Genomic DNA, 17,361 nt, shown 5'->3' on the forward strand with positions numbered 1-17,361 from the left:
AGAAGGAAAAATAATAGCATTAGAGAATAATCATTTTGTAATTGCTAGTGAAATACCCAATTTATAAAATGGTTATAAATGGATGGTAAAACAATTTGGTGAAGAATTGATAGAGAACCTTATGATACAGGGTCAGCCTATCACCACCTGAAAATGGAAGGAGCCTAGGGCATGAAGTGGGCAGTGAAGGAGAGCCGTCCAACCAAGAATACCTGTGCTGCTGTTTAAGTGAAAAATAAATCTTTATTGTGTTAAATCACTGTGATATGGGTTAATTCATTATAAAGGTTGGCTTACTTTAGAAGTATATCATTTATATATATTAAAACACATAAGCACATAATTATATTTCAAAGATACATACATATCCAAACACATACTGAACACATTGAAGTGTGTGTCTGGGTCAGGGAGAGGAATGAGAATAGGGATCAGGGATTAAAAGAATAAAATCAAACAAAAAGGGGCCTGGTATCAACTGATGACAAGAGGTCACCATGCTCTGCCAAGTATGGTTTAACAAGGAATAAAAAAATAATAATTTAAAAGAGAGACAACTAATCTACTCTTTGTAGAGAGAGCTCAGGCTAGTGTTAGCCAGTAATTATCTTCTACCTTGAGGAGGAACAAGGTATGATTCTGGAGAGGAGGCAATGTTGAAGACAGCCTGTTGGAACCCTCCATGACATTCACCAGGGAAGTCTCAGGTCTGAAAGGTTCCCTAAACTGAGACTTTCTCCCAAGTATGACCTTCACTCTCAGCTCTCTTTGGTAGTGATGCAGGAGGCATTTGCCATTCTCTAGACATGGGGCCTGGGCTGGCTATCTCCCCTTGGCACCACCTCTCACTCCAGGCTGAAGGAGGCTCGCCACAGCTGAGAGGCTTGTCCTGGGCCTGGGTACATCTTCCTGCCCACCCTCCATCTCTGCTTGAGAAGGGCTGAATAACGGTCCTTCCTCCAAAGATGATCAAGTCCTAATCTCCATAATCTGGGAGTAGTTTACCTTCTATGGCGAAAATGACTTGGAAGATATGGTTAAAGTCGGAATCTTGAGATGGGGAGATGATTCTGTCATCACAGTGGGCCCAATGTAAGCACAAGGATATATAATCACAATGTAATCCTCTTAGTAGGAGACAGGAGAATCAGAGAAAGATGTAAGAATGGAAGTAGAGGTCAGAAAGGCGGAATACTATGTTGCTGGCTTTGATGATGGAGGAAGGGGCCATGAGTCAAGAACACAAGCAGCCTCTAGAAGCTAGAAAAGGCAAATGGACTGCCCCCTAGAGTCTCCAGAAGAGGTTACCAACACTTTTTAACTTAACCCAATGAAATTGATTTCAGACCTGTGACCTCCAGAACTGTAAGATAACACATTTGTGTTGTTTTAAGCCATTAAGTTTGTGACAGTTTGTCGTAGCAGCAATAGAAAACGTGTACACTGGCCCTGCTGCTGGGCAGCATAACCTGTTCTCCTAGGAGAGTAAGGTCTGTGAGAAGGGAATGGGGAATCAGGGAAGACTTCCTGGAAGCCTCTGCAGCAGACTGACCTAGGTTCATAGCATAGTTCACTTATAATCTATCTGTTAATAATGCATTATGTGTAGTGTTGCTGAGAATGCAATAATACTTTAAATTTCCTATTCCTACCTAATTAACCACTTTTAAAATTATAAGCCACGTCTCTTCCTGAGTTTACACACATTTATTCCTCTACTCTGGGTGTTACTGAACACCCAGTACGTGCCTGGCACCATGCACAGAGTGAGCCTGAATCCACTGCAAGCTCCAAACATTTCTCACCTAAGCTGCCGCTGAGCTCCCGCTCAGTCCAGTGCTCAAGTTCATTGCCCCATCCTAAATGCAGGCTCTCATACCTGAGCATTCACATGGTCTCACATCTCCCTGATGGGCTCATCCCAGCAGCATCACCTCTTACCCTCTCAGGTGCTGTTTCCACAGCTACCAAGAGCAGTCTGGCCTCTGCCTTTACCCTAACCCTGACAAAAGTCTGCAGCCCGCTTAGAGGATAGTATGTTCCCTCTGATCATATTTTCAAGACTCCCTTTTCATCTCATTCTTTTTTGTCTTTCTGCATCTCTCTCCCTTTTCATGTCTTCTTCTTTGAGCTCCTAAACAGGTCCTCTTCATAACCTGGAAAGGTCTAAACTAACAGGAGAGCTAAGCCTTAAACAGCCAGTACAGAAGCAGGTAGAAGGGACCAAGGGTGTGTGTTTACCAGCTTCTCTGGGAGTGAAATTAAATCTAAGGTATTGAGACGGGATATCCAGGTTACCTGGAGTTCCCAGGCAGCCCCACTCACCCACCTCTCTAGCTTCTCAACACCCTCAGATGCCTATCCAAACTGAGCTAAATCCCTTGACTTTGAAGCTTCCAACTCCTCGGGATCCATTTGAATTTATCTCTCATCTCCCATCCTTATCCCCTTCTTCTAATGTCCAGGTCTGTAATGTTGAGTTCTGATCCCATGATGTTGGGCCTACTCACCCTGCCTTCCCAGAAAAATATTTGGTCCAGGACAGGACTGGTCCGGATTAATGCACCCTTTACCCAATTCTGGTCCAAGAGTCTCTTTCTTCAGAGCCTGTGGCTCTTTCTGCAAACACCAGGCTGCCTTTCTAGGACAAGGTAAGAACCTGAGTGTTAAAACAGGGAGAAAATTGCTTTCAGATCCTTTGGGCTTGGATGATGTTGACAGGGTGCGGTGGGGGAATGGTCTGGCCAAGTGATGGAACTTTGGTGGACGGGCAGGTAGGCAGGTGATCTGGGTTCTTTAACCTGAGGATCCTTAGAGGTACCACAGGCAAATCTGGGGTACTCTCTGCCTTCTCTAGGCCTGTCTCTCTAACATGTCTGTGCAATGAGAGGGCTGGTCTTCATTAAGGCTCCTTTGAGCCTGAAGGTTTCACCCAGCTACTCCAGCAATGGTCCATAATGACCACAAGAGGGCAGACAACCTCTTCAGCTCAGAAGTTTGTAGATTAAATGAACCAGCACGCTTAAAAAAGGAACACAAGGGTTTCAAGCAGAAAGGTAGTTACCCAAAGTTACCACAAAATGGCAACAGGGTCAGGGTACTGGGAAAGGGTACTTGAATTTCCAACCTAAAGGAAGTCAGCAGCCCCGAGACCAAGAGGGATGGTAAGGAGAAGAAGAGACTTACTTATATTTGTAAGTGAGAGTTACTTACATTTGTAAGAAGAGACTTATGTGTATTTGTATATTTTGCTGGTGGGCAGCAAAGAAGAGACTTACCTATATTCTTTAGAGATTTCAATCCCTTTGAGAGGAGGAAACATGGTCTTTAGAGGAGAGCCACAAATCAAATGTATTGCCCGAAAAGGATCTGGGTGGGGGTTTCAGGATAAGACTTGAGGAGTTTATGGGAACTAGAGATGAACAACTTGGCTTCTGTCCCTTCCCCAGCCTAGAATGAAAAGTAGAGAAACTGCAGGAGTTATTCTAGGATTTGAGAAAGATTCCTCAAGTCAGGAAGTGAAGTCGCTTAGTCATGTCCAACTTTGCGACCCCAGGAACTGCAGTCTGCCTGGCTCCTCTGTCCATGGGATTTCCCAGGCAAGAATACTGGAGTGGGTTGCCATTTCCTTCTTCAGAGGATCTTCTCAACTCAGGAGGGCACAGCAAATAGGCAAGGATCACCTGACATCCTTTTTTTCTCCTTTTTGCCTTCCAATAATCTATTAATAGTTTCAGGGCCCAGGAAAGACAGGGACCAACATAGGGGCAGAACCTGGGGTTCCAAGGGTTAATTTCCAAGGCCAAACATACTCTGACATCAGTCATAGCCCTCATCTCCACCCTCTCCCTGGGCCTGTCCCCTCCCTGAGCCCCAGGTTGGCAGCTTCCGAGTCCCTTCTTTGGTGTAACTCACTAGGGCCCTGGGACCCAGGACCAGAGCCAGTGTCCCACTTCCTCTGCAGTCCCAGGAGTCTAGAGCTTGTTCTAAGAGAGGAAGGAAAGCAGTCTTTCCCTCTCACTCTCCCCCTCCCAGGATGCGGACCCTAAGACCAAAGAGCCTCAGTCTTTCTCTACCACTCCCCGCATTGTAACCCAGACAAGGGGATTCTTGTGTCCCAGCCCCAGGCCAGCATTTTAGTGTCCAAATGATGGGAGGTCTGGGGCAGGATGCGGGAAGGGGAATCACAGGATCTGAGAAGATATATCCCCCTTTTGGAGATTCTGCTACACCCCAAGCTTCTCCCTCTGGCTCCCATCAGAAGTTGAAGGACTCATCTGCATATTAAAGGCCTGAGGTCCAGAGTAGAAACTGAGAAGGTGTGGAGACACAAAGGCTGAACCTTCTGGCAGACAGATTTGGAGCCAGAATACAAGAATGGGGGCAAACCAGGGACAGAATAAGACAGGGAACTATGGCAGGGCAGGCCAAATAGACTGTTGAGATCTGTAGGTGGGGCCCCTGCCAGTTTCCTCCCTAAAAGCAGAGAAACAGGAGTGCAGGCACCAGACAGGGTGGTCAGAGAAGAAGTGAGAATCCCTGGAATAAAATAAGAACTCCCTGTTTAAATAGAAAGAACCTTTCTGAGAAGTGCAAACATCTGACTGAGAAACTTTCCTGCCAGGAGGGTAGTACAGTCCCATTCACAAGAAGGAATGGTAGGAAGAATAAATAACATGGTCTCACTTGGCAGCAGGGGCTCAAATACCCCTATATCTATCATCACTAAAAGACTGGTACAAAGGACAGGCTAATCCATCCTGGCAGGAAATGACATCACTCACCAGACAGGAAGGGGTGGCCCTACCAACCCCAAAGGCTTCTGGGAGGGCCAATCCATGGAGGTTTGGCCCTGAATGTCCATGTCCCTCCATAGTCCTCCATATTGGCCAAGAGTGGGGCTAAGGCTCCTATAAGTGGGTGAGGTAATCACATCACAGTCCCTTCTTCAGTGATTTCATAGGGATGCTAAACCCTCAAATCCTTACCTAGTTGTGGGGAAAGGAGAAGAGATACTGTCACACCTGGAGCCACAGGTCAAGCCTCTAGAGTCCATGTATCTATGGAAATAGCTCTAGGGACCCAATAATTGAAGGTTAAAGGCAGAGCCTCCCCAGGGACCAGAGGGATGGTAAGGCCAGGTTTCATGGTAACTGATTTCAATGCAGCCTCTTCCTAATTCCAGACAGAGGGAGAACAAATTCAAGGGAGACCAGGGCCTAGTGATTAAAGAACCAAAAGGGTGGAAGAGTTGTTACAGAAAGGTCACATCATCCTGGCACTGGCCCCAGTACCAGTGGGTCTCAAAGCCCAGCTTGGCACTCTCATCCTCTGGCGGCTCAGGAGATGCACCTTGCAGCCCCTCCCCTGGGGGTTTCCACACGGCCCTCAAGCTCCCTAGCCTGGTGGCTGTCAGGTCCACCTCAGTCCTGGTCCTCTCCCCACCAGGTATAACCTTTGCCCAGTCCATCTCGGGACGGGGAGCCCCAGGGGGGCCGTGTTCATCCAGCTCGCTGGGCGCCACTGTGTCCAGGAAGCTGCCGATGGAGACACTGTCCAGCCGGTCAGTGGAGCTTGTGTCTGGCAGGCTGTCCCAGCTGCCTCGCCTTGAGTGGCCTGGGCTCCCACCTGTCAGGCTATATTGGCTGCTGGTGAGGCTGCTGCAGTGGCTGGTCAATGTCCCCTTCTCCTCCAACAGCCAGCGCACCGCCTCAATGCCCTCATTCAAGGTCACCAGTTGCTGCAGGATCTTCACGTCGATGGCTCTCAGGTAAGCCTAGGGGAGTGGGAGAAGAAATCAGTCCCAGGTTCTGGGCCATGGGTTTCCCCAGTGTTTCTAGAGGCCTCTACCTCGTAATCCAACCAACTATGCTTGACTTTCAAGAACCATGTAAATAGAATGGTTTGGACTGTAGGCTTTAGAAGCAGAGAGATTGCTGCTTAAAATCTCAGCTCCACAACTGATCAGCTTTATGACTGTGGGCAACTTTCTTGCCTTTATTGGGCCTGGGTTTCCTTGTCTGTGAAATAGGTTTAAATGACTCACCTCACAGCGTGGTTGGGAGAGTTTTGATATGTTGTCTATTAAGTATGGACCACTGTACCTGGTATAGATTAAGATCTCAGTAAATAATATTAAAATCCAAGCCTACTGAGATTGAAACTTCACAGATAGGATATTTACTACTGAACCAGTCCAGATTCACCAGTAAGACTTAGAAGCAGTCATCCAAAAAGTTGCCTTAGAGGGGGCCAAGTGTTAACTGGGAAACAGATTGGGCCAAACGGAGGCATGAGCTGGGGGCGTGACATAAAGAGGAGGCTAACCTGGCCCCCCAGTCCCTTTGGGGGGTGGCAGTAGGTGCTGTGGGCAGGGAAGGGTTGGCTAGAGCTTCCAAGGGTCAGAATCCTGCTGGCTGGGGATTTGGGGCTTCCCTCTACTATACACCAGTCTCCCTGTCTGCACTGAGTGCCAGTCTGACTTACTGGGTAATCTCCAGGGTCCTTTCCAGCTCAGATGCACTGAGTTATCTTCCCCAAGCACAAGTCTGAACTCGTCCTTCCCTTGCTCAAGAACCTTTAAGGGCTTTGCACTGCTCTCAGAAAACAGAATATTGGAATATTTTAGCAGCAGGTATTCAAAAGCCTGGAGAAGGCAATGGCACCCCACTCCAGTACTCTTGCCTGGAAAATCCCATGGATGGAGGAGCCTGGTAGGCTGCAGTCCATGGGGTCGCTAACAGTTGGACACAACTGAGCGACTGCACTTTCACTGTTTACTTTCATGCACTGGAGAAGGAAATGGCAACCTACTCCAGTGTTCTTGCCTGGAGAATCCCAGGGATGGGGGAGCCTGGTGGGCTGCCGTCTATGGGGTCGCACAGAGTCAGACACGACTGACGCGACTTAGCAGCAGCAGCAGCAGCAGCATTCAAAAGCCTGTCATAATATGGCTCATGCTCATCCCTCTAACTTCATCTCTACCATATTTCCATGGGAATTCCAGGTCCTGCCACACATAACTTTTAAAATTTCATTTCATTTAGTTTCACTTTTAATAAAAGTAGTAGATGTACATAAAGAAGCAAATAGTTCTGTAAGATTTGTTAAGAAAAGTAAGTTTCCCCATCCTAAATCCCACTTGCCAAAGACAACTACTATTAATTTTTTAGCTGTTTATTTTGTTGCGTGTGTGCCCAGTCGCTTCAGTTGTGTCCAACTCTGTGCGACCCTAGGGAATGTAGCCAGACTCCCCTGTCCATGGGATTCTCCAGGCAAGAATACTAGAGTGGGTTGCCATGCCTTCCTCCAAGGGATCTTCCCAACCCAGGGATCAAACCCATGTCTTCCATGTCTCCTGCATGGCAGGTGGTTTCTTTCCTGCTGAGCCACCAGGGAAGCCCATTTATTTTGGAACTTACCTTCTAATTTCTAAATAACTGCTTACTGATTTTTAAGTATTTTCTATTGACTTTGTATATAATAGAAGGTTAAGGATTTAACTCTTTCATCCTACTCCCTATATCTCTGCCATACTCACACCCTCCCCATTTTATTACAACATATGTAATAAAATTAATCATTCAGTATTTACCTTATTAGAATTTGGAAATGCTACTCACAGCTAAGCCATGTGGTTTACTGTGGTTACTTTTCCTTTTTTTACAACTTTAAGTTTTCCTTTTTAGATAATAATTATTATCCTTATTATTACTACTACTACCACCACAACTGTTTTGCTTAGTTTGGTATATTGTTATTAGTAAGTAATCCCTAAACTCTCTCCCAGGAGTCTGAATTTCCTTCTCAAAGCTTTATTTTTTTTAATTGAAGTATAATTGCTTTACAATGTTGTGTAAGCTTCCACTGTACAACAAAGTAAAACAGCTATATGCATACATAGATCCCCTTCCTCTTGAGCCCCCGTCCCACCCCCAGCCCCATCCCTCTAGGTCATCATAGAGCACTGAGTTGAGCTCCTTGTGATATACAGCACCTTCCCACTAGCTAGCTATTAGACACACTATAGTGTATATATATCAGTTCAGTTCAGTTGCTCAGTCATGTCCGACTCTTTGTGACCCCATGAACTGTAGCATGCCAGGCCTCCCTGTCCATCACCAACTCCCGGAGTCCACCCAAACCCATGTCCATTGAGTCAGTGATGCCATCCAACCATCTCATCCTCTATTGTCCCCTTCTCCTGCCTTCAATCCTTCCCAGCATCAGGGTCTTTTCAAATAAGTCAGTTCTTTGCATCAGGTGGCCAAAGTATTGGAGTTTCAGCTTCAACATCAGTCCTTCCAATGAATACCCAGGACTGATCTCCTTTAGGATGGACTGGTTGGATCTCCTTGCAGTCCAAGGGACTCTCAAGAGTCTTCTCCAACACCACAGTTCAAAAGCATCAATTCTTCAGCTCTCAGCTTTCTTCACAGTCCAACTCTCACATCCATACCTGACCACTGGAAAAACCATAGCCTTGACTAGACAGACCTTTGTTGACAAAGTATTGTCTCTGCTTTTGAATATGCTATCTAGGTTGGTCATAACTTTCCTTCCAAGGAGTAAGCGTCTTTTATATATATCAGTACTACTCTCCCAATTCATTCCACCCTCCCCAAGACTTTTAAACATATCACATGTTCTATCTATTCCCTCTTCTTCAAGGCGGTTTCTGACCTGCTCCAATCTGTCCCTGCTGCACAACTATCTTCCAGAGATCTATCTCCCTTCACTATCACATTGGGGATTCCCTTTGCCTCTCTCTTGAGTTGGATCCCAATTCCTGGATCCCACATCTTTTTTATTGATTTACTCCTTAATGTATGTGTGGTGCTTTTCCTCCAGTAGCTTCCCAAGAAAAGTCTGCATAGACTATACCTGCATAGGCAGTATATTTGTTGAAGCTTCACATGTTTTAAAACATTGTTATTCATTCCTCACACTATTGACTGATTAGCTGAGCATAGAAATCTAGGTTGAAAATAATTTTTTGTCAGAATTTAAAGCATTGTTCCATCGTCTTCTAATTTTCAGTGCTACATTTAAAAAGTCTGAGCCATTCTGATTTATTGTATGTGACCACCTTCCCACTCTTTCTAGAAGTTTTTAGAATTTTCTCATGATCCCCAGTGTCCTAAATTATCACAATGATTTACCATTGTGTGATTCTGCTTTCATCTACTGAACTGGTCATTTGTTGGGCACTTTTAATCTGTAGGCTCATGTCCTCCAGTTCTGGGAGATTTTAATTATTTCATTGATGATTGTATATATATATGAAAAATACATATATGTGAAAATACATACATATATATGAAAGTGTGAAAGTGTTTAGTTGTTCAGTTATGTCTGACTCTTTGTGACCCCATGGACTGTAGCCTGCCAGGTTCCTCTGTCCATGCAATTCTCCAGGCAAGAGTACTGGAGTGGGTTGCCATTTCCTTCACCAGGGGATCTTCCCGACCCAGGGGTCAAACCTGGGTCTCCCACATTGCAGGCAGATTCTTAATTGTCTAAGCCTGTCTACCTACACACACACACACACACACACACACACACACATTTTTGTTCTTCCTGGAAATATCTTTATTTGGATAGAAGGTACCCTGAATGGATCCTCTATTTTTTTTCTCTTCCTCCTCTTCCTATGTGTATTCTAGTTTGTGAAATATTTCAACATTATCAACTCTTCTATTGAGTTTTTCATTTTTTCCTATCATGTTTTTATTTTCAAGAGTTGTTTCTAGATCTTGGATTTCTTCTTCTTCTTCTTTTTAGTTGTGGCATGCAGGATCTTTTACTTGCAGCATGCGGAATCTTTAGATGTGGCATGCAGAATATTTAGTGGGATCTAGTTCCCTGACCAGGGATTGAACCCGAGTCCTCTGCATTAGGAGTGCAGAGTTCATTAGCCAATGAACCACCAGGGAAGTCCTTACATGTTTCCTTTTATAACTTTACATTTTTGTTCATGACTGCAATATTATCTCATCTCTTTAAGGATATAATTAATGATTGTTTAACTTCTTATCTCTCTGAATATCTCTATTCAAGTTTTTTTTTTTTTCTCTTTAAATCTATATAGTTAAAGGGATTCATCAGTCTTATAATCTTAAGCTGCTGCTCACACTTCAGACTGGTCTCTAAAAAAGCTGATTGGAAACTCTGTGCCTGAGGCTTGCCAACCCTGAACCTCACTTAGAGTTATTCAGTGAGGCTGTTCAATTGGGTAACGTAGGTAGTATCTTTTGTGTGTGTGTGTGTGTGTGTGTTTTTTTCTCTTGGGTTCATAAGATTCACTATATTATACCCATTTAGAGAATATAATGTAAGCAAAGCTGCCATTATTCTGGGAGCCAAGTAAGGGAAAGGCTAAGAGGGGTATTACATAACATTTGGTATATTTTAATTTAATCCTTCTTGCTCTCAGACTCTGCTTGGTGTCTCCCAATCTGGAGATCTTTGGTTTTATTATGTTTTAAATATATATTACTTGATAAGTGTTTATTAAACTATTCAGGAAATAAATGCTTCACTCAAACCAACAATGATAAGCCAGAAATAAGACTGAGTATTTGTACACTGAGAAAAATATAGCCACTGGAATTAAACAGTCCTAGATTCAAATTCTGGTTTTGCCACTAATGAGCCATATGAAATGGGAATATATTTTTCCTTTAAGCCATCATTTCTTCATGGTAAAAGAGGATACTCTCTAAAGGTTTATTAAGAAGTAGAAGGAACAGTCACAGGCATGGCATACTGTCTGACAAGTATTCACTAATCAATAAAAGGTAGTTATGCCTGGAGAAGGCAATGGCAACCCACTCCAGTACTCTTGCCTGGAAAATCCCATGGGCGGAGGAGCCTGGTGGGCTGCAATCCATGGGGTTGCGAAGAGTCGGACACGACTGAGCGACTTCACTTTCACTTTTCACTTTCATGCATTGGAGAAGGAAGTGGCACCCCACTCCAGTGTTCTTGCCTGGAGAATCCCAGGGATGGGGGAGCCTGGTGGGCTGCCATCTCTGGGGTCGCACAGAGTTGGACACGACTGAAATGACTTAGCAGCAGCAGCAGTAGCAGCATGCCTATTATTATAATTAACTTATCTACTATGGCATAAGCACAGAAAATTTTGTACCTGAAATTATTTGTGTTTTTGGAAGAATATACCAACTTGAATTCAATTAAACAAATGATTACTGGGTACCTGGATCTTCTAGTAATTACACAAAGACAACCTAGGCAGCATATTTAAAAGCAGAGACATTACTTTGCCAACAAATGTCCGTCTAGTCAAAGTTATGGTTTTTCCAGTAGTCATGTATAGATGTGAGATTTGGATTATAAAGAAAGCTGAGCACCGAAGAACTGATGGTTTTGAACTGTGGTGTTGGAGAAGACTCTTGAGAGTCTTCTTGGACTGCAAGATGATCCAACCAGTCCATCCTAAAGGAAATCAGTCCTGAATGCTCATTGGAAGGACTGATGCTGAAGCCAAAGTTCCAATACTTTGGCCACGATGCAAAGAACTGACTGATTTGAAAAGACCCTGATGCTGGGAAAGACTGAAGGCGGGAGGAGAAGGGGACAACAGAGGATGAGATGGTTGGATGGCATCACTGACTCAATGGACATGAGTTTGAGTAAACTCCGGGAGTTGATGATGAACAGGGAGGCCTGGTGTGCTGCAGTCCATGAGGTCACAAAGAGTTGGACACGACTGAGCGACTGAACTGAACTGAAAACAAAGATAATGGAGAAACTCTCCCTACTTAACAGAAGCTTACGGTTTCAATCAGGAGATCTGGACATAAATAACTGAAGTACCATAGACTATATAGACTATTAATGATACAAGATAAAAGAGATTATATTCAATTATTTTATGCTGGGGACAAAGAGATTAAAGGTGAAACCATTTAGTCCATGACCAAACTAAATGCATTAAACAAAACTTCTCATACTAAAAATGCTTCTCCTGCTTTATTTTCTCCTCCCTTCCTTCCTCTTTCCTCCCTTCTTCCATCCCTCTCTCCTTCCCTTTCTTCCTGCCTTCCAGCCTTCTGCCCTTGCCCTTCTTCCCTTCCTTCTGTTCCCTTCTTTCCAAAACGTGCATTTCCAGTCTTCTGCGATTATAAAGGAGTAGTGGGCAATTAGTTGCCCAGTTGTGAAGGGAATCTTAAAGAGTATGATTCTTAGATAGACATTCATCAACCCATTTGTGTTCAGCTCCATGTGTACCCTCAGTTCTAGAAATATCTGAGAACAGCTCCTGAGACCTTTGAGGTGTAAAATGGATTGCTTTTCTGCTTTCTTCATTGCTGGCTTGGAATTCATCTTCTTTCAAGTCTACTTAGTTACTAGTCTTCCTTCTGCTTTCAGCTTCCAGATTTTATTTCTATCACCTTCTCTCCTATTCTTGTCCTAATGGCTTCATGGCTTTAAAAATAAGCTCTTTATTAGCTTTTAGTGGAGTTTCAAGAGGGAATGGAAGTAAATACATGTGTTTAATGTGCCATCTTGAACTGGACTTCCCATTGACTATATTCAAGCCCCAACTCAAATGTTGCCTCCTCTAGAAAGTCTTCCCCATACTTCTTCAAGATGAAATTAAGCCATTCGGTCGTGGAACAGTATTTATTGAGTGTTTTTTTATAGGCATGGCATTTTGTAGCTAAAGCAAGAAAAGACACCATTTCTTGCCTTCAGAGTTCACAGTCTAGTAGATAAGACAAAGATACAAGCACTTAAAATTCAGAGCAGGAAATGCCAGGGGACATAACTGCTGCACAGAGAGCTGTGGGTACCCAGAGGACTACAACCTAACCAGGGGAGTAAGGAAATGCTTCCTAGAATGAAGGACAGGAGCTGAGACTTGAAAGTCAAGTGAGTCTTAGCCAGACAAAGCAATGGAGAGTCATTCTAACCAGAGGAAATAGCTTGCGTCTCCAAATCCGTCGTGCCTTTCCAGAACACAAATCTGACCATGTCACTCTACAGTGAAGACTCTTCCTGGAAGTACTCTGTGGGTTCCAGCATCTGTGCCACAGTGGCTAGTCTGTTTCTCCCGTAACCTGGACTGTGAGCTCCCTGAGGGTAGCAGGTCCCACCCAGTTCATTTATGGTGTTTAGACTAGGATTGGGTAGGTCGGCTTCAGTGCTATGCTTCTCTGGCCTTTATTTTCTTTGGTGTCTTTGCTGGTCTCAGGGTTTGAGGGCTGGGTTTTATCACGTTGGTGAGAAATGAATCTGAGCAGCAGATCTTGTAGTCCTGTGACAGTGGGATTCCCTGACTGTGACAGCACGACTGCTCAGAATAGAAGAAAGCAAAGCTTTCTTGCCAGAAAAAGAAACACTCATTTCACACCAATCTCTCTGGAAACAGCAAAGGGATAAACAGCGCAGAAAAGATGCGGCATCAGAGGCCACTCCAACCCAATTCTCTTCCCAGGGGAATTCAGGTTCCCCGTTCCTCCCTTAACAAGCATACATCAGACACTCTGACCAGCCCTAAGGTCACAAGCACAGCTCACTCACAGGCTCAATCTAAATCAAGTCTGGGCACAAAAAGCCAGAGATCTGAGTCTCAGCTCCCTGGTTTGAGACTGAGATTCCCAGACTATTGTTACCCTCCCCCCGCCCCCCTACCCTCCCTCTAGAAGTAGAAAAACTGAGGCCAAAGAGAGTCAGGGCTCTGCTCAAAATCACAAAAGGATTTAGGAGCAGAGCCAGGACTTGAACCCATGCCTTCTCTCTCCCTGCCTAAAGCTTTTTCTCAAACTGTTCTGTGGGGGTGGGTTGCCATAGCAACAGTTCTGTGGGTGGGAGGATTAAGAATGGGAGGTTGCCATTGTTTTCCCTTCCCACAGATCCCAGAGTCTGTCTGGTTCACTCAACTTTTGAGTAGGGGAGGGAAGTGGCCAAGAAGCAGGGATGACCTTGGCCTCAAGGGCAGGCCTGCCCACTCCCTGCAGGAAAGCTGGGTGAGGGGCAGTTGAAGGACACTTCTTACAGGGCTTGGGCTAATTCTGCCACAAGTGGCCCCAGGGGAACCGCCCCAATGCCCCACCCCTTGTCCTCCCCAGTGCAGAGTGCATAAAGAGACCAAAGGCACCTTTGCAGAGGAGGGAGAAAGGAATGGAGTAGGGCACTTAGGTAACCTCTCTCTGAGCAGGGCCAGAAGGCTCCCTCCCTTGTGTCTTTCATAGGTAGCCCTGGGCCCCAGGCCAGGCTGGGTCAGGAATGCAGAAAGATCCAAACAAAAATGAAACGTATCCTTTCAAGTTTACCAATAGGTAATCTCCACCGGGGCTTCCCAGGTGGTGCCAGTGATAAAGAATCCACCTGGCAATGCAGGAGACTGAGGAGTCCCGGGTTCGATCCTTGGGTCAGAAAGATCTCCTGGAGGAGGGCATGGCAACCCACTCCAGTATTCTTGCCTGGAGAATCCCATGGACAGAGGAGGCTGGCAGGCTACAGTCCATGGGGTCACAAAGAGTCAGACAGGACTGAGGTAACTTAGCACACACGAAATCTCCACCAAAGACAGGAAAGAGTTAAAGCTAGAGAGACCAGCCATGGCTCCTCCCCGTGTGAGCTCAGGCAAGCCCCTCAGCACCTGCAAGCCTGTTTCCTCTGTGAGACAGGATAACTGCTTTTCTCCCTCCAGTGACATAAAAGACATTTAATGCATCTGGCACAAAGCAAGTCTCAATACTGAAAATGTAAAGAGCAGGCAAATCATCCGAATTCAAAACTTGGCTATACTTTTTACTTTTTGTCTGACTTTGGGCAGCTACTTAGCCTCTCTGTGCCTCATCTTCATCTATAAAATATCCCTTACCTAGTAAATTTCCGTGAGAACTAGGAGACTATCTTGTAAAATGTTCAGCATGATTCCTGGCACATGCATTTGGTGAAAGTTAGTTTCCAAAGCAAGACCTTCTAAGTTAGCTCTTTCTCTGCCCTGAGCTAAAGTTTGTACAGCGAGGCAAAGCCAGCCCCCTCCCTTAGGTGGGCACAGTCACAGCCCTACTGGGGAGAATCTGGCAATAGCTTCCAATCTTCAAGGCCAAATGCACACATGGCATTCAAATCCTTCCCCCAGGGAGCCTTCCCTGACTGCTTTGCCCAGAAAACTCTGCTCCCATCCTTTCAGGAAGCCCCAGACCTTCCTCCCAACATCTCCCTATACACACACACACACACACACACACCTCAGCATGGCACAGAACTGGGCACAGTGGGGCTCCAGGAAGACCTATTAGCTGACACACTCACTGTGGACTCCTGGTTCTAGGCCAGAAAGTAGCTGGCAATTCCTCAGTTCCCTAGAATTGGTTGCAAAGTGGTGGCAGGTGTAGATCACCCCCTTCACCGGAACCAGGGCCCTAGGGAGCCTGGGAGCCCCCAGATGCCCTTTTGGCTCTGAATCTAGAGCAGCAGTAACAGGGAAGGGGCTGGGTGCTGGTTTCCTCCTCTTCTCCCCAAGGAAGTGCAGGAGAGATGCAAATCTCCAGTGTACTTGGGGGCTGGCAGGAAGGAGACAGGGTCTGAGGAGGTGAGGCCAACATGCTGGTGCTGCTCCTCCGTGTCTGCTAAGCTCCTAGAAACTTTCAAATATTGTCCGTGGGTGTGGGGGATGCTGGGGAAAGAGGATGTTTTTAGTGGCCCTAGTCCAGGCAGTTTTCACGCAAATCTCTACTGTGCAGAGTGTTGGGGTGGATACCGGAGCCACAGAGGAACAAACCCCGGGCCCAGTTTGGAGGAGGAGAAAAAAACTGTTGCCCTGTAATGGTGGCTAGGGGGAAAGGAGGAGCTAGATTTGTCCCGTCCTAGGTTCTCAGGGCTTCCCAACCCTCACATCTCCCCTCCCAATTATTTGGCAAAAAAAAAAAAAAGCTTACCAAATCCTGCACCTCCCACCCGGAGTCAGCACTCCACTCACCCTTGGTGGGGAAGGCAATTAATGGACCCCAAGGATTAAAGATTGATCTGGCAGGAATCCTGAGGAGTAAGGCAGGTGGTTTTAACTCTCTCCTCCCCAGCCCAACTCTGGGTACGCGAGTCCATCCTTTCCGGCCCCACGCTGGAGACTCGTCCCCCCCGGCCCGTGCAGCCCACACTCACCAGCTCCATCCTCAGCGCCATGATCTTGTCCCCCAGGCTGTGGCCCGTGCTAGGCGCCCCCGAGAGCAGCACAGCGCCAGAGGTTCCCGGCTCCCACTCGCCTCGCAGCCCGCGGAGCAGCCCTTCAGGGGTCTTCCTGCCCACCTTGCCCTCCAAGTCTCGCAGGTCAGGCGTCTGGGACTCCGCAGTCCCCTCCATGCGGGCCTAAGCCTGAACGGGGTTGGGCAACCGGACGCCGGGATCCCGCTCCCGGGTGGGGGGGGGTCCTCCTTTTTCGGCTGCTAGTGCCGGGCGGAACCGGTGGGTCCCCGCCCGCACTCTGTCGTGGAGGGAGGAGGGCGCCGTAACACTCAGAAAAGCGGCGCAGAGCTTGGTATGTGTGTGCGTGAGTGTGGATCTTCGGGTGCTGCGCATACACCTCTGGCTCCGGAATGGGTGAGGCTGGGTGATGCTGAGTATGCACCTGAAGGAAACTCAGCGCCTTCTCCCGACTGTGGCGCTGAGTCCAGCCAGGCACTCAGCAGGCGCCCAATGAACGTTTGCTGAAGGAAGGTTAAGCACCCTCAGTTAGCGAAGTGGGATTTTAAGGAAGAGTGCTAACAGAGCTACAGAGGGTTTTGGAAGCCTTCTTGGAGCATATTCTTTACCGTCTGAGCCACCAGGGAAGCCCCTAGAGTAGAGGAGCTGGGTCTAAAACAGTGGTTGGGGAGAATGGCATTGAAACATGTAAAATATCATGTATGAAATGAGTTGCCAGTCCAGGTTCGATGCACGATACTGGATGCTTGGGGCTGGTGCACTGGGACGACCCAGAGGGATGGTATGGGGAGGGAAGAGGGGGAAGGGTTCAGGATGGGGAACACATGTATACCTGTGGCGGATTCATTTTGATATTTGGCAAAACTAATACAATTATGTAAAGTTTAAAAATAAAATAAAATTTTTTAAAAAGTGCAAAAAAAATAAAAATAAAACAGTGGTTGGAATTTAGCCACTGATACACACACACACACACACACACACACACACAGTGTAGCCACTAAATTTAGACTAAAGGAGAGGAAGTCAGGTTCTTCTGGGCAGTGAGGAGAAACCAATATTGAAGCTAATGCTTCTTATACTTGACTGTACATATGTGGATTATCTGGGAATCTTGTTAAAATGCAGGTTATGATTCTGTAAATCTAGGGTAGGGCCAGAGATTCTGCATTTCTAACAAGC

At 46.1% G+C, this 17,361-nt stretch overlaps 1 protein-coding gene across 1 annotated transcript; it reads right to left on the reverse strand.

Moving 5' to 3' along the window:
- Window positions 1–223: 223 nt before the first annotated feature.
- Window positions 224–16,620, reverse strand: LURAP1 (leucine rich adaptor protein 1). Its single transcript, XM_006052533.4, has 2 exons — window positions 16,141–16,620; window positions 224–5,776 (listed from the first exon to the last, which is right to left on the reverse strand). The coding sequence occupies exons 1-2, from the start codon at window positions 16,336–16,338 to the stop codon at window positions 5,255–5,257; spliced, it is 720 nt and encodes a 239-aa protein (XP_006052595.3). The 5' UTR covers window positions 16,339–16,620; the 3' UTR covers window positions 224–5,254.
- Window positions 16,621–17,361: the final 741 nt, after the last annotated feature.

The sequence above is a fragment of the Bubalus bubalis genome, chromosome 6 (assembly GCF_019923935.1).
Source record: "Bubalus bubalis isolate 160015118507 breed Murrah chromosome 6, NDDB_SH_1, whole genome shotgun sequence".
NCBI classification, from domain to species: domain Eukaryota; kingdom Metazoa; phylum Chordata; class Mammalia; order Artiodactyla; family Bovidae; genus Bubalus; species Bubalus bubalis.